This window comes from Pollicipes pollicipes, unplaced genomic scaffold (genome assembly GCF_011947565.3).
Source record: "Pollicipes pollicipes isolate AB1234 unplaced genomic scaffold, Ppol_2.1 Scaffold_7231;HRSCAF=8579_pilon_pilon_pilon, whole genome shotgun sequence".
NCBI lineage: Eukaryota > Metazoa > Arthropoda > Thecostraca > Pollicipedomorpha > Pollicipedidae > Pollicipes > Pollicipes pollicipes.
In genome coordinates, this window is record NW_023597034.1 from 20,826,538 (window position 1) to 20,854,275 (window position 27,738).

The window sequence follows — 27,738 nt, forward strand, 5'->3', positions numbered from 1 at the left end:
GTGCTCTCGCGTGTGCCAGCTGCCTGCTCATACCTCGCCACGGGTGGCCCAGGACTGTGGCTTGCCCCGCGGGCGGTATCTGCTGCCGGCCTGTCAGCGTGCATACCCTGAGCATGGACTGAGTGTGGAGCTGGCGCTGATCCCGCCTGTTCGTCGCCAGGTGTCGGAGTACATATTCGTGGTGGCCATGAGTGTGGAGCTGGCGCTGAAGGTACTGGCCGACGGCCTTCTCTTCACGCCCAAGTCGCTGATCCGTGACGTGGGCGGCCTGCTGGACCTCTTCATCTACGTGGTGGGCACGCCGTGCGAGTCTGATTCCCAGCAGGCTCCTGATGCGCTGTGTAGACCGCGCACCCACAGCGCCACGCACAGCACAGCATGCGATATATGAAGTGATTGTGCCCGTGTTATGCCCGATACCTGTATTCCTCGTGGAATTCCGAGTATCAGTACGCCGCGAGATGCGTCTGGTGCGCCGGCTGGTTGTGTTGTCAGAGCTTTGGGACTAGGTCAGGGGTCTGCGTTTGTGGCCGGGTACGGTGGATGATGTCGGTCAGGCGAGTTCATGTTGCCTCGGCCACCTTATAAGTGGGCGAAGTGCGACTGCGGTGGGCTCCCCCATTTGTCGGCACCGTGTTGTGGCAGCTCTGGGCATAGCGCAGGAGTGCCGCACTAGTAGTGTTTTTTGGCTCTTTGGCTGGCGGGGGATATTATATTACAGGAACTGTCGACTCCACAGGTGGCCGCCGGTTATGTACTGCCCTAACGGTTACTTGATGCGAAATGCAAATCTGAGACTTGCGACAAGGTTTTAGTATCGCATTCTCACATTCAGCGGTCTAGGTACCATAATCTGAGTAATTTTTTTGTGCACATCTCATTTTTGTCGTTTCCCATCCAAAACTACTGAATGAAATGCCCCTGGTGGCGCCCAGGTCTCAGGGCTGCTCTGCGTTCCTGTGTGCAGGTGTCGCTGGTGTTCCTGCTGTGGATGCCGGACGTGGTGGAGCCGGTTCCTGGGAGCAGCTGCTGCTGATCGTGCGCTGTCTGCGTCCGCTGCGCATCGTCTACCGTGGTGCCCGCACATGCGGCACTGTAAGTGCGCGAGCTGTGCCGTGGCTTCAAGGAGATCCTCTGGTGGGTGGCGCTAGGTGGGACGGGTGGCGCCCGTTGGGACGGGTGGCGCCCGTTGGGACGGTGTGTGCTGGTGGGACAGATGGGCGCCCGGTGGGACGGATGAACGCCCGGTGGGACTGGTGGTGGCTGGTGGGACGGATGGCGCCCGGTGGGGCGGGTGGGTGGCTGTGGGGAACGGATGACGCCCGGTGGAGACGGATGGCGCCCGGTGAGACTGGTGGTTCTGGTGGGTGGCGCGCGGTGCGACGGTTGGCGCCCAGGTGGGACGGATGGCGCCCGGTGAGACTGGTGGTGGCTGGTGGGTGGCGCGCGGTGCGACGGGTGGCGCCCGGTGGGACGGGTGGCGCGCGGTGCGACGGGTGGCGCCCGGTGGGACGGGTGGCGCCCGGTGGGACGGATGGCGCTCGGTGAGACTGGTGGTGGCTGGTGGGTGGCGCGCGGTGCGACGGGTGGCGCGCGGTGCGACGGGTGGCGCCCGGTGGGACGGGTGGCTCCCGGTGGGACCGATAGCGGCGAGCTGGAGTGAGAAGACGACGGGTTGGCTGGTGTACTACGCACACAGAGAACCCACCTGCGAGTGGAGCGGTGGAGGACCCATGATGGGCGGCAAAAAGACCGAGATATCCGAGTAGCACAGGCACACCGGCGCGTAAGCGCCTCTGAAGAAAAGGAGCGGGCTGTTCTGAAGTCAGTCGGCCTTGGGTGGCATCCGGCGGAGGTGGCCAGCCGTGACAGGAACTCCCCTGCCCGGCAGGTGTCCGTGCTGCTGATCCTGCTGCTGTACGTGTTCGCCAGCTACGGGGTGCAACTGTTTGGCGGCCGGCTGGCGCGCTGCAATGACCCTGCCATCCTTGCGCCGCGAGGAGTGCGTCGGCTTGTTTGAACGTGAGATCTTCGTCACAAGATGAAGATGACCGCACCGCGAAAACGAGACGTACCCCATGATCCTGGTGCCTCGCGTTTGGTGAGTGTCGCGGCGGACTGGCAGCTTGAGATTGCCTCGTGCACCAGCTCAGTGGCTGGTGACCATTGGGACGCATTTCCGACGACCGTCTGATAAATGCATCATCTCCCAGGTCACTGTGTGAATTCCTTGTGGGCCCTGCCCCTTTGAGTCTTCTTTTAGCATAACTTGCGTGTGAGCTGTGCCGGCGACCTCGAACTTTCCGTATCTCTAGTGGAGCAACAAAGTAATTGGGTGTCAACATTATGTTGATGACCGGCTTCATCATTTCAAAATTGGATGATAATCGTCATCGTAGATATGGAAAATTCCTCGTCGTCTCGATATTGCTCGAGTGCGATGATCCTGCCGTGACAGTGTGTTCGAACACATTTTATGAGGTTAAACAAATGCCAGATTAAGTCACCTAAACGCCATGCTGTGTTGTCATATGCAAATAATGTGCTACATGGCCACTATATAATGTAGTATGAAAACGCCATAGAAAAGGTGTCTTTATGTAGTCTGGAGGTCCATGCCTATCGCACACATGACGCGCCGGAGCGCCTCACGTGCCAAGCCGTCCCAGGTCAACTGCATTCTATGTTGCGTTGTACACGGGGAGGGGAGGGGGGGGGGGGGCAAATCGCACAGGTTCGGTGTTCTGCATTCTACCAGCTCGTGCTTCGCATACGGACTTAGGACACAGTTTGGCCCAAGGCCTGCCGTTTCAGACCATCAAAGGTCATTATGAAGAGGTTTTGAGGTGTGGCCCTGGCTGACCCACAGATGTGACCCGACTCGGACATTGGCACAGATGTGACCTGACGCAGACATTGTCAACCTCAGTAATTTGGAAACCATACTGATGCCTCGCACCGTGGCCAATTTTTAACCCTGAAATTCCGGCAGTTTTTCGCATTTTAGATTTGTGAAGCACATCGGCCTATGGAGCGTTGTGACCTTGACCCCGTGTCCGGCTGAGGTGACTATACGCCAGGCTTCGCAATGACGGCTAGCGTCGCCGGGCCCGCCATTGTAATTACAGTACAGATGTATAACTTTTGCTTCAAACTGGCTTCTACCTGCATTAGCGAGTGATCGCAATCGGGTCCGCTGTCTGTTGCCGGACCCGACCCAGTGTCGCTGTCTGTTGTTTGGACCTTACCAGTGTCGCTGTCTGTTGCCTGGACCTGACCAGTGTCGCTGTCTGTTGTCTGGACCTGACCAGTGTCGCTGTCTGTTGTCATGTTGTCTGACCTGACCAGGGGCGCTTGTCTGTTGTCTAGACCTGCCCAGTGGCGTCATGGGAAGTCTTGAGGTTGTCTTGGACGTTGCTGCAGCGTTTTCAAACTTGCGCTTGCATTGGCAATGTCGGCTGATGGTTTTCAGAGATAGGAGAGAAGCAGGGCAGTGTCGCCCCAAGCTGTTCGTTGGCGGCTGATTGCCCCCGGCCTTTGTTAGGTTCGAGTGTTGTGAGGCGGTGTGCATTTAACAGCGGACCTTAAGTATACCAAACTGCATTTTGAAGATCCATCACATGTGAACATAGCCCTTAATGTTGAAAAACCAGGGATTGATGGCATTCGCGCTACTGGCTAGTGGATGATTAGTATGTTTCATTCGCAAAGTTGTCAGCTGCGAGAATATCTCATTTCAATCGACCTCAGCGAATGATCAGGTTAAATCACAGGGTCGAATCTTGGTGGAGCTGTGGTACAAGGCTGAAGACCTATTCCGCCTCAGGGCAAACCCGCGACGGTTCAACTTCGATAAGATCGGCAACGCCATGTTGGCGCTGTTCGAGGTGCTCTCCTTCAAGGGATGGCTGGACATCCGGGACGTGCTGATCAAGCGGCTTGGTCCGGTGAGTGGCTGACCGGTACTGACGCTGCCGGCCCCTCCCGGGCCTGTCGTTGCTCTCCACCGGCGGGCCGCGGCGCCGCCCCCCCCCCCCCCGCCCGCCCCTCCCTCCCGGCCTCGCCGCCGCTCTCCAACGGCGGGCGGCGGCGCGCCCCCTCCCGGCTCGCCGCCGCTCTCCACCGGAGGACCCCTTCTGACCCTGACGTCGCTTGCGCATGGTGTGCGTGCCGCGAATGCTGACTATAGGCATAACGGAGGAGGTTATGGTAAACGCACATGCGCAGGAAAACTGTGCCGCCTGGTGGGTGGGCGCTGGTGCCGACCGATGTCCAGCCAGAGTCGGCGATGTTGGGTGTACAGATTGTACACCCAACATCTATAGCACACTGAAGTATACTGAAATTTGAAAGATTTGAAGCCGACAGCGACATGGAGCGTGGGCTTTCCGGCGGGCCCTTCGCCACTGGCGTGGCTGCTCACTTAGCGGTCTGCCCGCCCGTGTCCCGTGCCCACTCGATGCGCCTGTCAAAACCGCTCACGCGCCCAAGCGTGTTGTGGATTGCTTCTCCTGTTGTACATTGGCGTGCTGTCTGTTCCTGGTTTCACATAATTTTATTTTCATCATTAATATTGGGCTGTGCGGTGAGACCAAGCTATTTCTGCTTCCGTGTATCCGTCTTTCTACGCTTCGAATTCCTCTCATTTTCCCCATTATGTGGTTGGTATCCTCTCCGATCCCTCTCATCTTGTATCCCGAGCCTTGTCGCTGGCCAGTGCTGCCGATCCGAGATAAGAAGTCCATGCATTGTGCATTATGCATTAAGTTTGTAAGGAGGAATACTCCGTCATCCGGCCAGTCTCCGCCGTGGGGTAGTGATCTATTTTCGCACACGTCTGTCTTTGTCACGCCGCGTCCACGCCTTACTTACTCTCCGTTTTTCAGTCTTACGCTGTGTGCTCGTCTTTTTCCTCGTGTTTCTGTTGTTTTGGATCTCTGAGAGTGTGCGAGCCACGCCGACCATTATCTCCGAGCCAGCCGGCAGCTCTCATGAGCAATGTGAAAGTAACTCATACGAAACGTTAACGGACGAACTGGCGATGAAAGCCAGCAGCAAGCTCCGCCGCAGACAATTTAACACCACTGCCAAACCCGTCACATACCGACACAAGATGCGATGCAGCGGCACTCCGACGTATCACTGATATTGCAAGGCGTGGAATCATGCGACAGAACATTAATGCACTCTGTGTGGTCAGGAGCGAGCAGTAAACGTTTGCGATCCTTTAATGGCGCATGCGCCAGGGATTGCCGCTGGGATGTATACCAACGCTTTGAAAGCAGCTTGTGAAACCCGCCGAGATTCGAGCCGCGGTTCCAGCCTGCGTGGGACACGGGATTACTGGCAGGTGGTGCTGATAACGCTTTTCGAGCCACGGCGAAATTACTGACTTTTGCGGCGACAAGTGGGCTCTATAAGGCGAAGGATTGGCCTGCTTCTCGCAATAATAAGCTGAAAGAGACTGAAACACTACTATGGCAAGAACATGCGAGTTTTTGACGCCGTTCGCTCTATAGATTTTAATGTTGCGTTTCGAAATTCCCTGGTGGCTTGTCTTGGCATTGATTAAACTACGAAAGCTTGTTTGATCGATGATTAGTGATATTGTCGGTCAAATTTACATCTTACGCCATGGTCAAGTTTTTACGCGGCAGGTGAGTGTTGCTGTATGAACAAGCCGTCTCAGTACCCTCAAGCTCGGATGCGTTTGGTTTGTGACTTGCGTCTTATAACACCGCTTGAAATCTTGTCTGTTGCACAGGTGCAGTCGATCTACATCCACATATTCGTGTTCATCGGCTGCATGATCGGCCTGACGCTGTTCGTTGGCGTGGTGATCGCCAACTACTCGGAGAACAAGGGCACGGCGCTGCTGACCGTCGACCAGCGGCGCTGGTGAGAGCTCGTGTGGCGGGTCGCTCCCGTCCACCTCCGACCAGCGGCGCTGGGGAGAGCCCGTGTGGCGGGCCGCCCCCGTCCACCTCCGACCAGCGGCGCTGGGGCGCTCGTGTGGCGGGCCGTCCGCTGTCACGGTCAGCGGCGCTGGGCAGAGCTCGTGTGGCGGGCCGCCCCCGTCCACCTCCGACCAGCAGCGCTGGGGCGCTCGTGTGGGGCCGCCCCCGTCCACCGTCGGCCAGCGGCGCTGGGCAGAGCTCGTGTGGCGGGCCGCCCCCGTCCGCTGTCGGTCAGCGGCGCTGGGCAGAGCTGGTGTGGGGTCCGCCCCCGTCCGCTGTCGGCCAGCGGCGCTGGGCAGAGCTCGTGTGGGGGCCGCCCCCTGTCCACCGGAGTCCGGGCTACGCCGCTCGATTCTGTTATCTTAAGCAGCGGCTGCCCTGCGCTCTGATATTGCGGTCACACTCCCACCTCCGCACGTTAGCTGTGCTTTCGGGACCAGTGGACAATGACTTTGCGCCGTGTCTCTGCGGCGAACTCTGGAATTACTTTAGAAATTGACTCGTTTTTTATACCGACCGTGCGGTACTTCAACATGGACATCAGCGAGCATCGTCCTCGCGCCGAATGCGTCGATGCGTAGCGAAGTCGGTGCCTGCAGGCCTCGTCGTTGAGCAGAAGCATCCTCGGTAGTTTTACACCGCCGCATTCTGCTTGCTCTCCGCGCTTTCCTGAGCGTGCCTGCTGACCGCCTTCGCCGGGCTCAGGTGTGACTTGAAGAAGCGTCTGAAGATCGCGCAGCCGCTGCACCTGCCGCCGCGGCCCGACGGCCGCCGCTGGCGCGCCGTCGTCTACGACTTCACGCAGAACATTATCTTCAAGCGTTTCGTAGCCATGCTGGTCATCACCAACAGCAGCCTCATCTGTGTGCAGGTGAGCTGACGGTGTCAGTGTGAGCCGGACGGTGGTTACTGACTGCTTAGGTCGGTGGGTGCTCGGGTTCACACCGAAATAGCATGTTGTGGCATTTGTTCATTTCTCAGCTAAAGTGGGCAAAATTCTGTCTGCAAGGATAGATTTTGGCGATCGCGTGATAAAAAGCTTATTTTTGCATGTGTTTGGCGTATGTGATGTTGCCCTCTTCAGGGATCGGTTTGTAGCCTTATGTTGTAACTTCCCGGCAGGGGCCATTGGGGGAGCACCTGTCGCTGAACCAGTGTCTGTCTGTCTCAGTCCGTGTGCGGTCGTCTTCCTCCCACAGTGGGACTACGCGGCCGTATACACACCGTATCTGGCCGTGGTCTCCTCCGTCCTCAACCTCTTCTTCATGCTCGAAGTTGTGATGAAGATGATCGCCTTCTCGCCGCGGGGCTACTGGCAGTCGCGTCGCAACCGCTACGACCTCTTCGTCACCGTGCTCGGTCTCATCTGGGTCATCCTCAACTTCACGTTCCCCATGGTGAGTTGGGCCTCCGCCAGCCGTGCACTTTCTCTGAACTGAGGTGACGGCAGCGTGACGAGAAGTGCTTTGTCCAATTTACGAGTAGCTAATATGGAGAATGCCTTCAATTTGATCCTGTCGTTACCAAACGGCATTGCCTTATGGGTTCGACTATTTTGACAAACACTCCCCCGTCCCCAAGACCAAGATGCAAAAGAACTACACCAACTCGCTGGGATTCATCTGCATCATCCTGCGTTTCTTCACCATCACGGGCAAGCACGCCACCCTTAAGATGCTGATGCTCACCGTGGTGGTATCCGTCTACAAAAGTTTCTTCATCATCATGGGCATGTTTCTTCTGCTGCTCAGCTATGCCTTCGCTGGCACGATTCTGTTCGGCACCGTCAAATATGGAGAGGGAATCGGCAGGTGAGACGATGGGGCCCGCCACACATGGCGAATGCTGCTCACGATCACTCGATCAAACAGTCAGGTGAGACGATGGGGTCCGCCACACATGGCGAATGCTGCTTACGACCACTCAAGCAAACAGGCAGGTGAGACAATGGGGCCCGCCACACATGACGAATGCTGCTCACGATCACTCAAGCAAACAGGCAGGTGAGACGAAGGGCCCGCCACACATGGCGAATGCTGCTCACGATCACTCAAGCAAACAGGCAGGTGAGACGATGGGGCCCGCCACACATAACAAATGCCTCTCATGATCACTCAAACAGGCGTGTGAGACGATCGCGCCCGCCACACATGGAGAGTGCTGTTCATGATTACTCGAACGGGCTCATGATCAAGCGCTGTTAAATGCCAAACGCCTAACCATTTATACACTATAACACGTTGTAATATTCCGTTCGCCAACACAGGTTTATTGTTTTATACTTAAATCAAACAATTACTTGCAATAATGTCTGCCTGAGAAGCTCAGCCCACCACAGCTACACAGCGAGCCGCGTCGCACCACACAGACAACCCGCACAAAAGGCCGTCGCCCCACACGCAGACCCCGCAGCGGTGGCATGACCAAACACAGGTTCCTGTAATTCCTGCTAGGCGGCCGAACAACTACGGTTTAACGTCCACTACGGAAACGAACTTGCAAAACACCTGAACACCGCACACGTGTAATGAATCCGGTTTCTCGTCGCTGAAAACTGCAGGGACCTGCGACCAGTGGTTCCAAACATGTCTTTCTGGAAGGGGTGACGACTGAGCCTGGCCACTAAAGTTCACCATGTTTTCATGGTTCTTATAAGACCGGCCTGACCAGCGGACTCGCTTGTAACGAGTGACGTGCCTTTGGGGAGGTCTGTCAGAATAGACTGAGGAAAACTGGCCGAACGGAAGTCCAAATCGTAAAACGTCAGCTCTACAGACCCTGATAAACATCATGGAAATGATCCAACGTTCCAGATCAAGGTAATGCATCAGCGAACATTTATAATAGGGCCTGAATCCAAGAGCATTCGGCGAAATGGTATGATGGATTTTTGGATCCAGGGCTCAGTGGTCCGACCCGAGGTCGATATCTGGAAGCTAGGAGCTGTCAGCTGACGTACCACCAGGGAGAGCGGGCGGTCAAACAGTTGACCCCGGCTGACCCGTCCGAACAGTCACGACCGCATCGCGTTACCCGCCGCGGCTGTCGGCAGGCAGGCCAACTTCAAGACGGCGCCCAACTCGATCGTAATGCTGTTCCGGATCGTAACGGGCGAGGACTGGAACCAGATCATGCACGACTGCATGGTGGAGCCGCCGTCGTGCACGCCGGCGGCGCGCGGCTCCTCCTACTGGCTCACCGACTGCGGCAACTTCACGGTGGCGCTCGTCTTCTTCTGCTCCTTCTACGTCATCATCACGTACATCGTGCTCAACCTGCTGGTGGCCATCATCATGGAGAACTTTTCCCTCTTCTACTCCAACGAGGAGGACGCGCTGCTCAGTTACGCCGACATCAGGAACTTCCAGAACACGTGGAACGTCGTGGACAAGAACCAGCGCGGCGTTATCCCCGTCCGCAAGGTCAAGTTCATCCTGCGTCTGCTCAAGGGTGAGATGGTTGCCACAGCGCAGAAAAGCGTTTGTAACGTGTATGGTGGGATCTGGTGTCACGGCTGGTGTTTCGCGAAGGAGGCAGTCAGGGTGTGGCATGGAAGCTGGTATGTTTAAACCAGTTTGCGTTGAATCATTCATGTAGACGTTCGAGTTTCTGTGCATAAGTTGTGCGGATGAATTTGGTTTTGAGACCCAGATGTATGTCGTATGTCCTTGAATGCAGTGATACATTCTGGTTGTTTAGGCGCAATTACGCAACAGTTTCGACGTAGGAAATTTTCCGGAAAGTGGCTCATTACACGTTATGGGCAAATACCCAGACCGAAAACAGGATGCATTTTAAGGTCGAAGTTTTTGCGTGGTACGTCAGACACGTGCTGGCACAACGCCACGGCCAGTGCCACAATCGCCCCGCTAACAGACGCCGGCCGCGCCGCAGGCCGGCTGGAGGTGGACCCGCAAAAGGATCGACTCCTCTTCAAGCACATGTGCTACGAACTGGAGCGGCTGCACAACGGCGAGGAGGTGACCTTCCACGACGTGCTGAACATGCTCAGCTACCGCTCTGTGGACATTCGCAAGAGTCTGCAGCTGGAGGAGCTGCTGGCCCGCGAGGAGCTGGAATACATCATTGAGGAGGAGGTGGCCAAGCAGACCATCCGGCAGTGGTGAGCGGCGCCGGCGAACGCGGGCACCCTTCAGACCAGGGAATCTGCGCAAACGTTTGTAACGATAACAACCATCGGTCGTCTTCATGTCCGATAGGCTGATCACCTGGATTGTTTTCGGCTCATGCCAGTGTGTCTCACGTTAGGCTGGGCGTGTGACTTAGCTGTGTGTACCACATTTGTGTTGGGGGGGGGGGGGGGGGGGGGTGAGGTTGTAGTGAATAGCCATCTTGGAGAGCGGTCGGTGCAGTTCACATCATTGCCCTTCGTAAGACCTAAACCCGTCTAGTTTCTCAGGAGCTAAACGCCCGCGAAGGTGCACAGACTATTCCGGGGAGGCTATGTCAAGGTTCCCCCAGTCATCCATGACGCCATGATAACGTTATTCAAATCCCGTCATTCTATTATCCATGCGACGATCAAGGCCAAGAAAAATTAATTGTTGAGTCGGTAATATCTAGCGTTCGTGAGCGTAAGTTCCAAACAAAGCGGCCATCGATTCGCTCTCAATTAGTGTTGTGCAAAGCACGATGACGTAATCAAAACCACGATGTATTTAGGATTATATTTACTCAACAGAGACATTGCGTTTCCCAGAGCAGTCTGTATACCAATAGTTGTAAGACTATTTCATCATAGCTGATGCTTGCTTCAGTACTGTGAAATGACAAGCATTCCCTGGATGTTGGTCTGTCGCTTGGTCAACTGTGCGAGATGTTTGGTGTTGCTCTGGGCGCTGAGCCGTCCGGCGCCGGTGCCCGCCAGGCTGGACGGCTGCCTGAAGCGGATCAGGGCGCGCGAGCAGAGCAGTCTGATCGCCGGCCTGCGCGCCACCAACGAGCAGGCGCTCATGCGGCTCAACGAGGAGCGCCGGCTGGAGCGCGAGAAGGAGAAGGAGGAGGTACGGCCGCGGCCGCGCCGGCAGCGACAGGTCACGCGCCACGATCGCAGCGCTCATGATGTGTCCTGTAGGCTGCGGGCCGGCGCCGGCGTGGTGCGCGTCTTCTGGCTTCCTTGTCGACCATTCTGGTGGCTAACGACGCGATTTTCGCAACCTTGCCAGTTTTCATGTCGGCAGTGGTAATCTAAAACGCCGTTCGCACTATGGCGTTTCAGTCCGTTTTATGCAGCAGATTCTGCACCTGTCAGCTGTTCACACCGATTGGGAGACGTCACTGTGGCGTCACATCGCCCGCACTGCCTGCAACAGTTGGCCGCAAGACATTTTTGCCACAATTCTGTCTTTCGGCTGGTGTTGTTTTCGTGCAATGCGACACTTTTGGGTTTGCTTTAACGTTGGATATAGGTAGGGGCACCTCCTATCTGCCCGCCCCCCCCCCCCCTCCCTCCCTCCATCCACGGCCCTGTTGGCCGCAAGTAAACCGGAGCCGACCTGAACCACTCAGCTACTTGAGTCGCTTGTGTGCGTGCTCTCTGCGGTGTTGTCAAGCTTACCGCGGTTACGTCACACTTGGAGACATTTTTGGAAGCGCAACATACGACAATTTTCTTTCGAGTTGCCAACGGCTAGTGAAAAGGTGCTGAGCTCGCTGATGCCCGTCGCTGGACCGTTGTCGGACCTCCTGTCGTGTTCAGTGGTCTGATCGCGAGTACGTCGGCGGCAGAACCTGCTGTAGACGGGCTGCGGGTGGTCAAGGAAGACAGACATTCTCATTGGCGCTCAGGGCGAAGTGACGTCACACTATTTGGGTCACGGTCTGACGTCATATTTCGGACTGGGCCGCGACAGCCGACCGACTGGAGAATGTAGTGTAAAAACAGGCTGAAATGCAATAGTGCGCGCGGACATTGATAATACCGCTGCGTTGCGCGCTTCAGTCGTCCTCTCTTCTCGTAACGAGGCCACTTGCTTTGAGACCTGCAATCACGCCATGTGGGTGTGGCTCGTTGATGTGCGGTGCTGCGATGTGGCTGCGCCGTTCTCTCATAGTTTGCGCGCGCTCAGGAGCCGGCCGACCCGCCGCCGCGCCAGCGCAAGAAGGGCGTCTGCATGGGCCGCTCGGACTCGGTGGGCTCGGCAGCGCGCAAGTTTCTCACGCCGTCGCTGAGTGACGCCAGCGTCGTCAAGGACAAGGAGCGCACGGCCAGCAAGCGCCGCGCGCGCTCCGCCGGTGGGTGCGGCGGCTCGGCCCGAGACATAGCTGCGCGTTTGTGTGTGTGTGTGTGCGTGTGTGTGTGTGTTGTGTGTGTGTGTGTGTGTGTGTGTGTGTGTGTGTGTGTGTGTGTGTGTGTGTTGTGTGTGCGTGTGTGTGTGTGTGTGTGTGTGTGTGTGCGCGTGCGCGTGCGTGTGCGTATGTGTGTGTGCGTGCGTGCGTGCGTGCGTGCGTGCGTGCGTGCGTGCGTGCGTGCGTGCGTGTGTGTGTGTGTGTGTCAGTACGTGCTGCGTTTTGCTTAAACGGCACTGCTTCGCTATCATCTGGGAATGGGTGTTGGCCGGCTGTGTTTAGAGCGAAAAGGAATCCACGTGTCTGGTACTCTGTCGAGGTACTCGTCGGCGTAAGACACAATTTTCGCGTGGCTGGCAGCTAAAGCCAAGTTCATTGCTTAAGTGGAAGTGAGTTGTGTGCACACTAGACTAAGTGACTTGCTTCATTTGCCACCGAGAGCCAGCGCGCATGGCTGCGCGCGTTTCTGTCCATCGCTGGCGATTGCAAACTGTCATGCTGTTGATAAATGCGTGCACGCTCCGCAAAAATACTTGTCATTTGCATTGAGCCTAGGTAATGGCGCTGCCAAACATGTTGATGTGTGTCATCAGACTTCCGCGCCTATTGAACACCATCTCAGAACGCTCGCTGAATAGTGCCGCCCAGCCTTGTATGGCCTGCTGCCCGGGCTCCGTCAGTCTCCCATGTGTGGCCCGTCCCGCCGACCCGCCCTCCTCGTTGGCCGTCAGTGGGTAACAAGTCTCTGCCGGACGTGAACGAGGCCGGCGAGGCGGCGGCGCTAGCGTCACCGGACACGCCGCGGCCGGTGGCCGGCAGCTGCCCGCCGGCCGCCGCCGCCTGGTCAGACGTCACCGGCTGGTGGGCCGACCACTGCGAGCTCACCGCCCAGGAGGACTCGTCCTCCGTCTGAGGATGGGACCACTGCGAGCTCACCGCCCAGGACTCGTCCTCCGTCTGAGGATGGGACCACTGCGAGCTTACCGCCCAGGAGGACTCATCCTCCGTTTGAGGACGCGATCACTGCGAGTTTACCGCCCAGGAGGACTCGCCCTCCGCCTGAGGACGCGACCACTGCCAGCTTACCGCCCTGTGGGACTCTGTCTCCATCTGAGGACGCGCCATTATAAGCTTACTACCCAGGAAGGCTTGACCTTCGCCTGAGGACGCGACCGCTGCGAGCTCACCGCCCGGACCTCGGAGGACTCGTCCTCCGCCTGAGGACGCGACCACTGCGAGCTTATCGCCCGGACTCGGCCTCCATCTGGGGACGCGCCACTATGAGCTTTCTACCCGGGAGGACTCGTCCTCCGCCTGAGGACGCGACCACCGCGAGCTTACGGCACAGTCGAGTTCAGTCACCGCCGTGTTAATGAACTTTGTGATTGCTGTCATCTCCCCTGTCGGTTAAACCAATGAATGGCGCGATGTCACACGTTGAGATGTACCGTAACCTGATTGTTCTAGTCAGCCCTTGGCGGCGGAGGCGGCGGTGACTGCAGCCTGGCCAGCTACCACCGCTGGCCAGCTGCCGCCGCAGCTATAGCTGCCTGGTCAGCTGCCGCTCACCGGCTGGCGGCCAGGCGACCAGTCAACATTCGCCCCAGACCGGCCTGAGCGGGTGGTAACTGCCGGTTTACACTGTGTGGTGTAGTGCACAGGGCGTTTACAGTCGACTACGGATTGTTAAATGTGTAGCGACTTTGATGTGCCAGTATAGTGATGTGCTTTTGTTCGCTGTTCGATGTAGCGTCAGATCCGGTTGTGCTGAACGTTGTTAGCTATGTCTAGCTTTATTTATAGATTTAGAGCGAGAGAGGGAAAGCGGGTCTACCAAATGTGTTCCTGTTTCCTGGCGGAGCAAAGAATCCAGATTCCGGACGGCACGAATGCTGGACAGAGTGCCACCCCTGTGCTTTGTCTTCGCAGAAATACTATGGTTGAAACGTTGCCGCAATATGCGCGTCATCATTTGACGTTAGTCTCCCAGTAGGCTGGTCAAAACTGCGCAGAATTGCAACCCAAGGAGGGGGACGCGAACATAAATACGAAAGGAAGCAAAGGGTGGTATGAAAATTTCAGGTATTTAATTGAAATAGGAAGTTTCGCTGGTCGCAACGTCGTTGGTTCCGCCAACAAAACTGGTTGCGATTAAATGGGTAGACTGTTGCAGCATTCTTCCCAGTATTTGCGGTTCTTAAGATGCGAAAGATAAAACGTGCGCGAAATGAATGTGGAAGGTAGGATGAGAACTACGCACGTAATTGACTCAGCAATATCCCGTAGTCCCAGTGGCCCATCTTTTCGGGAAAATTTGGGCCTCGGCACGTGCTATGTGGGGATGATTTGGAGGAAGTGGTTTTGTCGTTATGGTGCGTTGTTTGTTTTATGTTGGATGTTTTAGTTAGGCAGCGGCACGGTAATGCAAGGTACATAATTGTCAACATCTCAGTTGTTCATTTTGTTGGGGTTGAAGAATTGCTTTCTGGATCATGATTCTCTTCTCTCCACGAGAGGTTATTTTTGGTAGGCCCAATCTCTTTTAGAGATGTTTTATCTAGCACTGGACGCGCTTTGAACGCTGTGAAGCTGGTCACTGGCGTCGTGGTGTTCTCGCGAGAACCACGGTGTAGGAGGGCAGTTGGTGCTGTGCTTCGCGGGCGGGCTGGTGGCCTCGTTCTCAATCTTCCCTGTTCTCAGTCGTTTTGTGGTGAACTGTAATCGCGATAGTATCGCTATTTTTCTGTGGCGATCTTGTGTCTTTTCTGTGGTGCGTTCGACGCGTTCCGTTGTGCGAGCTCAGTTGGTCTTGTCTTGCAGTATTATTTACCTGCGATTTTGAAATTTTTTTTTCCCGATAGTGACCAAATTGCGCTGCAACGTTGGCTAGCTTAGATCGGTCCTAGGAGCCTCCTGCGTTTTGCTTAGTGTTTGGCAGGAAGTGCTGTGTTTTACCCGAAATAGATGTATCGCGCCGACGCCGGGCCGATGAACCGTCCGCCAGTACCATAAGAGCTGCGAGCGTTATCCACTGCTGTGACTGCTGGTGGGTCTGTCACGCCCGCTCGCCGTCTCCCTACGACCGTGGTGGGTGCGATCACACGGCCAAATGCGTGGCAATCGCCTGCAACAGCACACACCGCCGTGTTCCGGTCTTTCGCTCTGTTTCACTGCTGGGGAAACCGGACAAAACAGGAATTTGGAGTTTATTGGGCAACGGCAGGGGTCAAAGCTGGTCACCGTCGTGTATCGTTGTGGCAGAGTATGGCACGTGTGTAATTGTTTCGCTGCAAGTTGACAATGCTTGTCGACCAGCAGAAGGATCATCGTATCTTCGTTTTGACTCCCAACAGATTTGTGACGAACAGTCGGCCTCATTTTGCCTTACGTGAATCATTGTGTTCTAGTCATTTCAGCAGCGTTATTTGTGTTAAGTGTTCGTTGGCATCGTCTTGTCGAAGTCCAAATAAAATATGAACCCTTAATAGGAACTTGAACCTTGGGACCAGCAATCGCCAATATATTTCAGAATAGCCCATTGCGCGGCCTGCCGATTTCCTATTCACGTGCGTCGCTGAGCAACTTGTCAACGATCTTGCACAATCCCGACTACGCTCCGCAATAGGAATCGACGCCCCGACGGGAGGCGCTGCTGGGCGTGCCGGCAGACGGCAGGCGCCGTCTCCTCCGTCATCACCAGCTGCGGACAGGCCGGACGCGTGCGACACCTCTCAGGGCTCTGCGCCGCGGCTGCGGCGGAACACCAGCGTGCGCCGCTGCGGCTCGTCGGCGTCAGCCGACTCGGCCGCGGCCGGCGGCGGGCTCGACGACTGCGAGTCGCGCTCTTGCAGCCGCTTGCTCGAGTACTTGCCCATGCCCGGCCGGTAGATGGTGAGTGACGGCCGGTCCTGGCGGCGGCGGGCGGGTCAGCGGCACAGAGCGAGCACAAGCCCTCCTTACAGCGCCACGGTACGTCGAAATACGCTTGTCCGCGATCAGCCGCTTATGCTATCCACATTTCCTGCGGATCAACTTTACCTTCGCGGTCCACGTCAGCGGCCCGACCCGAAACATCGCAGCATTTTCGTGCTCTGTCGCTACAGAACGCGAGGCGCGGCCAACGGGGAAAAATCATTTCGGCACTCCAGAGCGGTGCCCCGGGACCACATTAGCCCAACACGCGCGGCAACAAACGCCATGCGCATGTTACCAGTAATCACAAATGCAGTGTTTTTGGAAATTATGTTAAGTTAAGAAGTTAAGAGTTAAGAAGTTATGTTTCCGCGCATCTCATCTGTCCTGCAGTTTGCATGCTGGGAACGCCCCTGTACCGCATCTCGCAGGGTGCGTGTCTGTTCTGTAGCCACGACATACGAAAAGCCGGCGGCTGGTCCGGCCAGGACCACGCGGGTCGCTTGAGTATGCCAACAGTTAACAAAGTTCAGCCCTGACCAACATTGCCGGTCGCTGAGCGTCTTCTCGCCTCTTTTGTCACGACCGCATGCTTAAAACCGTGACTCGTGCTCCAGCAGTAAGGAATTCAAAGCCCTGAGCGTCTTTGGGCGTCATCAGCACTTAACCTTGCATAAACCATTTGCGTCAGACTTCTGGCATAACAAGCGCCCTGTCATAGGCCGCATGCACAGACAGCGCGTCTCGACGATACTGATGTGATCCCTGGACCCTACAGCGCAACGCATACGCTGAGCTCCGGGGACGGCTGCGTGCTGCCGGCCTTTACTGGATACTGATCATTACATCGTCATGCATATTTCAATCAGGCGGATATTACGCCTGCAACCCCGAGCGTTCCTTGTTCGAAGCCTTATCGGTCAACCCCTGATTCGGAAATCGGACAACCTCCTGCTGGGTGCATCCATTCAAGGTCCTCACATTTGATACGGCCAGTTAGGTCCGCCGTGCCCCGCGTCCTTTGCGCTCACCGCAGTTTAAGTGCTCTCCACCCCCGTACCGACCTTGTTTTTGATGCGCCGGTCTGCCTTCGGCTCCCTGCGCTTCGGCTCCGAGCCGTCCCTGGCGGGCGCCGGCTTGGCGCCATCGCGCGTCGGCGCCGTCGCCCCCTGTCGGCCGACGTCGCCGTCCCCACCGCGTCTGTCCCCCGCCGACAGCTTACCGGCCGCCGCCGACGCCTCGGAGCTGGCCAGACAGAGCCGGTGGTTACCCAAGTCAGGCGCACACAGCACAGCCATGGCAAGACCTTTCGGCTCGGGATGTGGGACAGCGTATCGATATTTATATCACGCGGTTTTTTCTCACAGTGTAAATGCCCGACTAATGAACTCGGCGAGAGCACGCGTTGGCAATGGTTTCCCAGCGCCATGCGTGTTTATCCTGGAGGTGGCATCAGATTCATCACACAAAAAGTGGCGGAGCACTGTACGTTCACGATCACACACCTGGTATCAGAAGGATGAGGGTGTTTCTCAGCTTTATTCTTCCTGTCCTCCCATTCCTTGTCCTTCCTTCGCTCTTCTTTCGCCTGCTTGATTTTATCCTCACGCTTGTGCTTTTCACCCTCTTTCCATCGCTCCTCCTTGTCCCTGCGTCTATATTTCTCTTCTTTATCACTTCTGCCAGCGTCTTTACCGTGTTTCTCCTTGTGCTTGTCGTCGTGCTTCTTCCCCGCGGGGCCATCATCACGTTTTCTTTCTTGCTCGTCATTCCAAAGCGCCTGCTGGAAGGAAGATAATGTTAACAATATTAAACAGAGTGTTCTGTATTTGTACAGAGTCGTGAACTGAAATGGCTATCTTCAAGATCATTCGGTGCAGCTCACAGCCCTGCCCTTCTGAGAACCCAAGACCCCTCTAATTTCTGAGCTACACCCCAGCGAACATGGGGAATTTTTTTCAGTGAGAGTATCCCCAAGGTCACCTTGAAATTCATGGTGTCATAATGGACATCATGCAGACCTCTGTCATTTCCACAAGCCATGCCGGCGATCGGAAGTCCAAGAAAAACACAATGGCTGAAGTCGTTTCATATCTGGCGTTCGTGAGCACGATTTTCTAGATATAGAGAGCCTGTATAACGGTGGGGGCAGAGTAAATGCGCCTGGGAGGGACCACACACGTGAGGCCTGGACGGCCTCCTGTCCCCCACCCCCCGGCCCCGCCCCGCCCCACGCCCCCCCCCCCCCGCCCTCCCCCACCCCCCCCCACCCCCCGCCCCCCCCCCCCCACCCCCCCCCCCCCCCCCCCCCCCGCCCCCCGCGCCCCCGCCGCCCCCCGCCCCCCCCCCCAGGGATCCTCTCTGAACGGGGTGCACTGCGGCGCTCGGACGGGAGCACCCACCAGGCGGCCCTTCTGCCCACTTGTAGCTGGCGCATGCGGCCTGGTCATCGGATAAAGCAGGAAATTACGGCAATTCAGGACAAAGCAAAACAAAGGAAAATGGCAGATATCGAACAATAACTACGTTTTGTGCTACATAACGCGGAAATTTGGACAATGGTATAAATTATGATGGAAATAAGATTTAAACTGAACGACTTAACCCTCGCCTTGACACGTCCATCTTCATAATGTAAACTAATAATGGGGAGGGGGTCGATGCGATCCCCTGGTGTTTACAAACAAACATTTTATCATATACGATGCTCGCTTCAATATCTTCAAATGCGGAACAATTTCTTTAGGCGATACAACTGCGTCCACTTGTACCCAACGTCATCACATCAAATGTGCATGAGTCCAGTGAAAACAGTGCGCTTATAACTAGTACGCACCTTAGAGGACTCTTTGGTGTCGTGTCGGCCCTTTTCTCTTGCTTCTCGCTTTTCTTTGCTCAGCTTTTCCTTGGCCTTCCGGGTTTCTTCTTTCCTCCTCTCGATCTCTTTCCGCCGCCTTTCCTCCTTCCTTTCGGCTCTTCTCCGACAGACGAATGTAACAAGGGGTGTAATCACTTGGTTTTCTGAAACCAATTAAGTGTTGTTAAAACCATAACAATCACAACTCTAACAAGAGCAACACTACCAAAAAAAACTATACCACGGCGAAAACAGATCTAAGCGTTAGTCAGCATAAAGTTATAACAGTGTCTCCAACAAAGCAAAAATAAACCAATCTGCATTCCGTTTTCTCCAGAGATCCGTTGCACCTCGCGTTTGCCACCTGCGTCCATTCGTGGTCAATTTGCATGTGTGTGACTGAATAATATTTGAATTCCTGAAACTATACATAGCAGTCTGCCACAATCTCCATTTCGATGTCGGCGTGTTATCAAACAACGTAACAAAAATTAAAAAAAAACTACGCCAGCAAAGCCTTCAGTCACAATGCCCACTAGTTTCAGCGGCACGGAACCACGCGTATGTCGCCCGCCCAAACCCGGCCCCACAAAGAGCATATGTAAGCCAGTACTGAATGTACGTAATTTGACGTCAATGAGCAACACGAGTGAGAAGCATCCTTGCATGAAAGCCTGTCGAAAAGATGCACGCCTAGCACTCCTGTGAACATTTCGATTGAGGGCCGTCTTTCACTTAGAGCCGAGGTGGTATCTGTCAGCATTCCCTTACATTTAAAGCATTCTTACAAAGCTGGTATCTGTAGGCATTTCCTCACACTAAAAGCATTCTCGCAGCGGACAATTCTTTGATGTTGCATATATTGGGTACCGATGCAGGTAAGCAACCATAACGTCAGGACACAGATGGAAAACCATGCAAATAGGTGGGCCAGTGATCGATGAAAATGCATAAAACGCAAACTTGGTGAGATAATGTAGCAGACTTGTGTTTTCTAACATTCCGCGGATTTTCTGAGTTATGTTTGTTATTTTGCGCTTTGCAAAGCTCGTTAAGTGTTCGAAATTTTTTAACATGAAGCCATACCTGTAAAAACGGCCTTATCGACCGTTCTTTTACTGTCGACTGGTATTTAGTGTAACCAGCATTTTTGGTTACCCTCCCCATACCTCTCAGCCAGGGCGCACGGCAACCCTGCCCCCCCCCCCCCCCTCTCTCTCTCTTCTCCCGCCAGCGTCGCATACCCTTGAGCTTCGCTGTGGCGTTTCTCGATCTGTTCAAGCGTCTCCTCCCAGGTGGTTGGGCTGGCCTCTGGCGGCTGCTCGCACTCCTGCAGGAACGCCTGGTAGCCGGCGTCGTCGGCGATGGTGCCGCTCTTGGCGTCCGGCTTCCGCGCGCGCCGCCGTGGCGTCCGCTGGTACAGGGCGAACTCTACCAGCGCCCGGAAACTCGAACCCTGCCCGCGGTTGTAGTGCGTATGTTGGTGGAAACGTCAAACCAGACTTCGTCTCAATAAGCGATGAGAACGCACAATGAACTTACTCAGAACGAAAAAAGCAGAATATCTGCGGCCAAAGGCGATGGACGACAGGTTTTCGGTGTCTTCACTGAATGGTCACACACTCACAAAACATCATCAAGTTGGAGAAGTGAGGCAATGCTGCTTTTAACTACGCAAACCAATAACTTTTGTTTGAACTGCTACAGATGTTACCTCATGACTATGCTGCAGCCCGACAAAGTCTAAACCGAGCTCAGCCTTTTGATGACAATGATAATTAGCGCACCGACAGGCGAGGTCACTGCGCACTAGCTACTTCTGCCTTTGACCATCTTACCTTGCTTATCGACGAAGACGTAGCCATCGAACCGGTCCCGAAACGTGACGATGTCGTCCATGTGGAGGAAGTTGATGTAGGCTCGCGAGAAGGCATGCTGCGCCAGACCGGGGTCGGCTGGGACAAACCGGATGTGGTCGTGCTCGGGGAGGGGAGCCACCTGGTCCCGGAACGTCTCCAGCGTCATGTCGGGGGGCAGCCGACGGATCACCACCTGACGACGTCCGCCGCAGTGTTACACCGTGACGTGACGGCAAGGCATGTGACACCCCTCTGCTGACGTCATCTCCAGGTGATCACAAATTACAGAAGATGGCACGAGGTACAGCTCTACCTCCATACCTCATTGAAAACATCATGACTCTGTCTTAATTGAGCACATTCTAGTGCAGTGCAATTGTCAGAATGTTGGGCTGAAAGCCTCTGTCTACAGAAGGCTGAGAACATTTGAACACATTTGTAGGCAGAGTGCAAACAATGACTGAAAAATCTGGGCAATAGCTATGTGGCAATCACAAAATAGTTTTCATATGTTCCCTTCTTGTCCTTAACTTTTGTATACATTCCTGTATCTGCTTAATGCCACTTTGCTCAAGTACTTTTTATTTGTGCTTTGTACTAATGCATACATTACAGTTCAGTTGCAACTTGCATTGCATCTTTACTTGCTCAGCAGTTTTGGCAGGTGTCTAACAGTTGTGGCTCATAAGTCCTGAACAGTTATAAAGAAGGTAACACATGCTTTTGAAACATAACACATAACACATACATAAACTTGTAACTGTTCTCAAAAGATCAAAACATTTGGGTGCCCACCTCCCTTCCCACCGATGCCATTCAAATATGTATCAGCCAAGGATCAAGATAATCTGGTCATTCAATGCACCAGCAGCCATTGAAGTTTGCAGGAACTTTGACTTTAGGGAGCATCAGGTGTTCAAGCTGATGTCTGCATGCCACTGGACCAGGGTTTCTTGGGTTTTAGTGGGACTGTACTTGTTCTGAGGTCATTATGACCAGGGTGCATTGCATTGCTGCAGTTTCTGACATTCCAGTTTGTGCAGTGTCAGTATAAGCATAATGCACCGAGCATAAATAATGCTGGATGCATAATGCGCCCACTATAAATGCATCATGAAAGAGGTACATCTCAAAAATATGTTTTTGCTTTTAAACATTAGTGCAAACAAAAGAACAAATAGCTTTAAGCCAAACACTGCAATTCTTGGTAATAATAACCATGTAGCAAGGCACAGAAGTTACCAGCAAGAAGATATGACACCTCTGTAGTCATCAATTCAAGCAAAAGAAAGCAGGATTTCTCCTCAGTGTGCTCAACACCATATTTCAAGCTACCAATTGTGTCTGACAAAGCATGGAAAGAAATAGCATTATTGCTTGTGGTGCTCTCTCATACATTATTATTTCTGTTCATTGTAAACCTGAACAAATAATGATTGAGTCAGTTTGCATCAGCATTAGAGGGCTGCATGTATAAACAAATTCAGGTCACGTCCAGGCAGAGCAAACTAAGTTGTTGGATGGGCCAAATTCTGAGCCAAGCATAACAATAACACATTACACAAAGTGACACACAAGGGTTCCATTTTTAATAACAAATAAGGAGGTGCCCAGAGCACGGCATACCGAATTTTCGCAGTCAAACTTAATGCTCTTACCTTCGTGGGAGGATGTTTGTTCTTGTCCTTGGAATTTGTATAGAACCTGTTCTCAGAGTGTGAGCGACCCTTGATAGCCATCTTTAGGCAGGGTTAATTCGGCTTTATTTCAAAGTTCTTAAATAACTCAGACGACCTCTCACAAGGCCACATAAGCACTAGATACACCCCGGACAAACGTATGGGCGGCACGTTATTATTATGCCCTTGAATGTACATGAAACCCACCCGCTCGTACACCACAGCCGCAGCTCCGTTCATACCCCTGCGTGTCCAAGGCCGTGAAGAAAAGTGGTGTCACCATGCGACTTGTTTACATTCTGGCAAGCTGAGGTATGACGCCACTGGAGACAACTCGGTAGCGCGCTGGGTGAGGGACGTGAGGGAGTGGTTTTCTGTAAAAGAAACGGAAGAGACAAGCCCATCTTATCAGCGTTCCCCGCTCGGAGACAGATGCTGGGAGGCGGCGCCTATTCACAAGAGCGCCGATCTTATTCAGCGAGTTCCCGCCTGAACCCCAATATCCTTGCAGTTGGCGATGTATTCAGCGATTTACTCAGTGATGAGTTCCTACCTCAGTTTTTTATAACAAAGTTACATGGTCCACTAAGCACAAGAACGTCGAAAGTTACATCTGCTCTCCAATATCATAGGTGATCTTTAAGGTCAAACTCAAGGTCAAAGCAGCAGGAATTTCATATCATCCAAAAATTACCAACCGATTGCAGCTTATAAGCATCACAATATTTACCTTCACAATAACCAGCGTCCATCAAACAGTCCTGAACAGTTAATGTCACCCTTCAAGGTCGAATTCACACTCCAAGAACAGAAAACTCCACATCACCAAAAGGACTGCCAAACATATTTCAAATTTTCAGGCATCAGAATCTTCACCAGCGTAGGGAACAAGCGTTTGTCAAAAGGTCCTGAACTCAAGGTCACCTAACATGACTTATCAGGGCTGGGCGAGCTGTCGCCGTGGTGGGCCAGGCTACGGGTGAGTACGCCGTGTCCGATACAGGCGCCGTCGACGGCGGCGGCCGCTTGAGCCGTCTGACGTCCTCGGGCATGGGGTTGGATGGGGCCGGCGACTCTGACCGCGGCGCGGCGGGCAACGGCGGCAGGGAGGGGAGCGGGGAGAACCCGAGGGGTACACGGGCACACGAGGGTGGCGACGCCGCATACACGTACTTCACATGCTGCTGTCCATTGCTGCAGATGGGCGCTGGCTGCTGTGCGTCGCCCCCACTGTCGACGCGAGTCTAAGTGAACCTTGTGTTCACTCGGCCACCACGCCATCGGCCCCGCTGCAGCAAGGGGTCGCTCGATTGCGAACCAGCGCTTTCACTCGCCGGTGTTGTAGGACCACGAAGGCCACGCGCGACAACGACGGCGGCACTGGAGCGGCGCGGAGGGGGGCGGGGGGGGGGGGGGGCTCGCCGGTGGTGGTGGAGGCACCAGGGGCAGCGGCGTCCGCTCATGGCGGAGAACCGCCTGGGGACACCAGCGCGAGCGACAGCGACACAGGCCTCGACGCCGGAGACGCTGGCGGGCTCGATGTACGCTGCCGCTCCAACGGCGAGTAGTTCCGCTACGCCGGGTCCAGGGACGCGCGGCGGCGACATGCGGGGCGACGCTAGGCAGGGCTGGTCGGCTCGGGCCCGCCACTCCTCCGCCCGGAACGGTGGTGGCGTGCGCGGGGGTCACCAGGGACACTCGCCGGCGACGCTGCGAGAGATGGTGGGAGTCCTCTGGCGTCGTCGGTGATGCCCTCAAGGGCCGTTGACTCGCAATACCGCGGCGGTTTGTCGCAGGGCGTTGCCCAGCCTGGCCAGGCGGCGATGAGGCGCCCTCCGGTGTCTCCTCTGATAGTGGTGACTCCCGCGGCCGCCGGCGCCGCTGACGGCGATCGCCGGCCGGTGGCAATTCCCGGCGACTCGCTCGAGCTGCGCACCCAGCCAGGACCGCGGCGAGTCCGAGGGCCAGCCGACGGCCCGGTGGTGTCCGCTGAGACGACGCCTCTAGTGAAGTCCTGGCTCGTGGCAGCCCGAGATGGACGGCCTGGACCGGTGCGACGTAGGGCCGGCGTGGGCAGCGGGCTCGTTAGGTCCAGAAAGCGCCGCGTGGTGAGGGTGGCCCGACACCACCGGGCAGCCGTGCGGCACCTCGCCGCCGGCCGGTGCCTGGCTCTGACCGGACCCGTGCAGCGGTGCGGGAGGGGGTCGCGCGGTGAGCTGGTCCCGGCACCCGGTACAGAGTCACGGCATGCGGGACACCGGAACGCCGCAGCTTACGCGCAGGTGCCGGCGAAGACTGGCGCGCTGCGTCGCCATGGAGCTGGCGACGCACGAGGAGCGGCACCCGTCTGGAGGGGCAGGCGGATGATCGCCGGGAGGCGGGGTGTAGCAGGGGAGGACCCTGCCGTCGAGCTCCGGCTGCCCCTTCGGTACGGGTGGCACTCGGTGCCGCGATGCTCCAGCGCGAGCGCAGCGCCTGGCGGACGGACGGACGGCCGACGAAGCACGTGTGTCAAGGGGTGAGTGACGCGCTAATACGAACGGCAACCACCTACTCCTTTTTAGGGCTAGGAACTCGGGGAACCGGCCTCAACAAGTGAAACACAGAAGAACCGGAAGAAGACACGTGCAACTCATATCACACACTGTGGCTCATCGCGTCCGTCTGCACCTTCCGGCGCCGGGCGGGAAGCCCACGGGCAGCACTTCCTGCGTCGGACGGGAAGCTCACTGGCGACGTCCGTCCGCGGCCGCTGTGTTCCTTGTTGGGGCCGGAAGCACCTCAGCACGGATCGTCGGCCCACGACAGCTGCGGGGGTCGCGCGGGGTATTGCCCTAGCAGATTCTCGAGAACCGTGTGGCCAAGATTACACATACATAGATCAACAGGGTGTGGAACCGAAGAGAAGAAAGAAACAAACAGTACAAACGTTGGCTGCTGCGACGGACCGAAGCTCTCCGTTACGAGCAGTGCTGGTGGCGTTTTAAGTACGTGATCGTTGTAACCATTGGTGGCGTAACTTACTACCCTTTGATATTATCTAAAAGACCAAGGATTGCAATGTCAATATCAGGCTCGAAGAATGGGCACTCCATGACATCAAAGCATTTCCGATCGATTTTAACTTTTCAAGCAGCAGAATATTCACCAGCGCAAGAACTAGCCTCCGAACTAGTGTATCCCCTGATCTGTCAAGGTCACCTTCCGAGCTCAAATTCAAGCTGAAGTGGTAGAGATCTCCTTGTCATAAAACCAGCCGATTTCGGATTTTTTACATATGATGATAATCACCAGCACATGAATTCAGCGTATCAGCTTTCAAGGTTAAATTTGGCCTCAAAAGGAAGGGGAGCTCCAAATCACCAAAAAAAAAATTGCCGGCCGATTTCGATCTTCAAGTATCAGAAAATTCCTAGCGCATTAACTAGCGTCCGTTAAAAAACATTCGTGCGGTGGTAGATATTCTGATGCTGGCCGGCAATTTTTTGGTAAATACGCGTCATTTGGAGCCTGCGCCTGACCTTAAGGGATGAACTTGAAAGGTCAGGACTTTTTATGAACGCTTAATTGTGCGCTGGTTGATTTTTTTTGGTGCTTAAACATCCGAAACCTGCCGATAATTTTTTGATGGCATGGTTCCCCGTCACTTGGGCCTACTTTGAAAGGTGGCATTAAGATTTCAGGCCTTTTTGACAAGACGCTACTTCTTATTCTGGTAAAATTTTTATGTTTGACGACTTTAGTTTTCCGGCAATTTTTGGCTATTGGAGTACGCGTTCTTTTATCTGAGCATGAATATGACTTTGGAGGTGGCCCTTGAGTTCTCAGAACCTTTGGACAGATGCTTTTTCTTGTGCCGCTGAACACTATCTGCTTAAAAAGTTTAAATTGGCCAGCAAGTTTTTGATGATGTAAGTTTCTCCGCCCTTTGGGTTTATATCTCACCTTGAAAGATCAACTTTTAAATTGAGAAGGTCCGACTTGTTGACGGAGGTTAATTCTTGCGCTAGTGATTGTCCCCGTGACTTGAAAATATCAAACATCCGCCCCGTAATTGTTTGCGATTTTGAGTTTCTCGTGAGCAAAGCATAAAATCGAAGTGTGACACCTGAGGGGGTCAGGGTTTGGGGAACGCTAGTTTCTTGCACTGGTGAATATCCTGATACTGGAAAAGTTTAAATCGGCCCCAACATTTTTTTTTGATGATATGGTGTTCTACTATTTGAACCTGAAATGAACCTCTTGGAAGGCCACCTTGAGTTACTCAAGGTTTTGACGGTTCGCTGGGTTTAACGCTGGTGAATATCCTGATGGTTAAAACAGTTGAAATCGGCCCCTTAATTTCATGATATACAGTTTCTCTTCTTCAACCTAAACTTGACCTCGAAGGTCACATGATATTGTAACATTTGAACTCATTTTGGATGGTGCTGTTCCATAATTAACCCAAATGACGTGTTTTTAATGAAATCAAACTAAGTCGCTGAAAAGATCGCCAACTTCACGAACATCACGGACCAGAGGTGCCATGCTGGATGCTGGGTACTTTCGTGGAAAAGTGTTCGAAATTCTCAGGATTCCATGGAAGTTTGGCATTTCCCTCCACGGATAATTTCTGTGACGTGCCGACTGAGGGATGCAAATGAGTACCCTTTGGATGCCTTGCGGCAGTGGTGTTATTTTTTTGTATATGATTAGGGGCCGGCTGCAACGACGGCCCGACCCCCCTCTCTTTCTCAATGGATTTAGACATCTAGATTTTGACGAAAGTCATATGTGTTTTAATATTTTTATACTTAAAAGATAGTACTTCAGTACTACAGCATAGACTGTAGGATTAGTAATATAGATCAGTTGCTGACATGATTGCGGATTCGTCTCCGCCATCAGAGCATGTAAAGTTCACCATAATAATAGTTCATAAAGTTCACAGTCATCCGTTCACCGGAGCGGTCGTGAAGTGTGTGGCTCGTTACTGTTTGCGGTCACTTGTTTACTGGAGCGGGTGTGAGGTGTGTGGCTCGTTACTGTCTACGGTCACTCGTTCACTGGAGCGGGTGTGTGGTGTGCGGCCCGTTGCTGTCTGCAGTCGCCCGTTCACCGGAGCGGGTGTGAGGTGTGTGGCTCGTTACTGTCTGCGGCCACCTGTTCACCGGAGCGGGTGC

The 27,738-nt window shown here is 54.6% G+C and overlaps 2 protein-coding genes across 2 annotated transcripts; one reads left to right on the plus strand and one right to left on the minus strand.

Moving 5' to 3' along the window:
• Positions 1-2,058: 2,058 nt before the first annotated feature.
• Positions 2,059-15,287, plus strand: LOC119109685 (sodium leak channel non-selective protein). Its single transcript, XM_037233412.1, has 11 exons — positions 2,059-2,101; positions 3,827-3,947; positions 5,765-5,898; positions 6,663-6,828; positions 7,157-7,354; positions 7,539-7,768; positions 9,010-9,407; positions 9,852-10,080; positions 10,846-10,981; positions 12,047-12,212; positions 12,998-15,287. The coding sequence occupies exons 1-11, from the start codon at positions 2,079-2,081 to the stop codon at positions 13,177-13,179; spliced, it is 1,983 nt and encodes a 660-aa protein (XP_037089307.1). The 5' UTR covers positions 2,059-2,078; the 3' UTR covers positions 13,180-15,287.
• Positions 15,288-15,764: 477 nt separating this feature from the next.
• Positions 15,765-22,637, minus strand: LOC119109833 (regulator of nonsense transcripts 3B). The gene is made up of 7 exons (XM_037233585.1): positions 22,553-22,637; positions 20,874-21,087; positions 20,471-20,491; positions 19,015-19,199; positions 17,684-17,958; positions 17,243-17,423; positions 15,765-16,174 (listed from the first exon to the last, which is right to left on the minus strand). The coding sequence occupies exons 1-7, from the start codon at positions 22,631-22,633 to the stop codon at positions 15,998-16,000; spliced, it is 1,134 nt and encodes a 377-aa protein (XP_037089480.1). The 5' UTR covers positions 22,634-22,637; the 3' UTR covers positions 15,765-15,997.
• Between the last annotated feature and the right edge of the window lie 5,101 nt (positions 22,638-27,738).

Bases quoted from the DNA above. Each gene is read 5' to 3' on its own strand.
- LOC119109833 (XM_037233585.1), bottom strand. From the start codon at position 22,633: ATGGCTATCAAGGGTCGCTCACACTCTGAGAACAGGTTCTATACAAAT. The intron at 21,088-22,552 runs GTAAGAGCATTA...GGACGTCGTCAG, and splicing joins ACAAACATCCTCCCACGAAG to GTGGTGATCCGTCGGCTGCC. The intron at 16,175-17,242 runs GTCGGTACGGGG...CGCCGCCGCCAG, and splicing joins ACCGGCGCATCAAAAACAAG to GACCGGCCGTCACTCACCAT.
- LOC119109685 (XM_037233412.1), top strand. From the start codon at position 2,079: ATGATCCTGGTGCCTCGCGTTTG. The intron at 5,899-6,662 runs GTGAGAGCTCGT...CGCCGGGCTCAG, and splicing joins ACCGTCGACCAGCGGCGCTG to GTGTGACTTGAAGAAGCGTC. The intron at 6,829-7,156 runs GTGAGCTGACGG...TTCCTCCCACAG, and splicing joins GCAGCCTCATCTGTGTGCAG to TGGGACTACGCGGCCGTATA.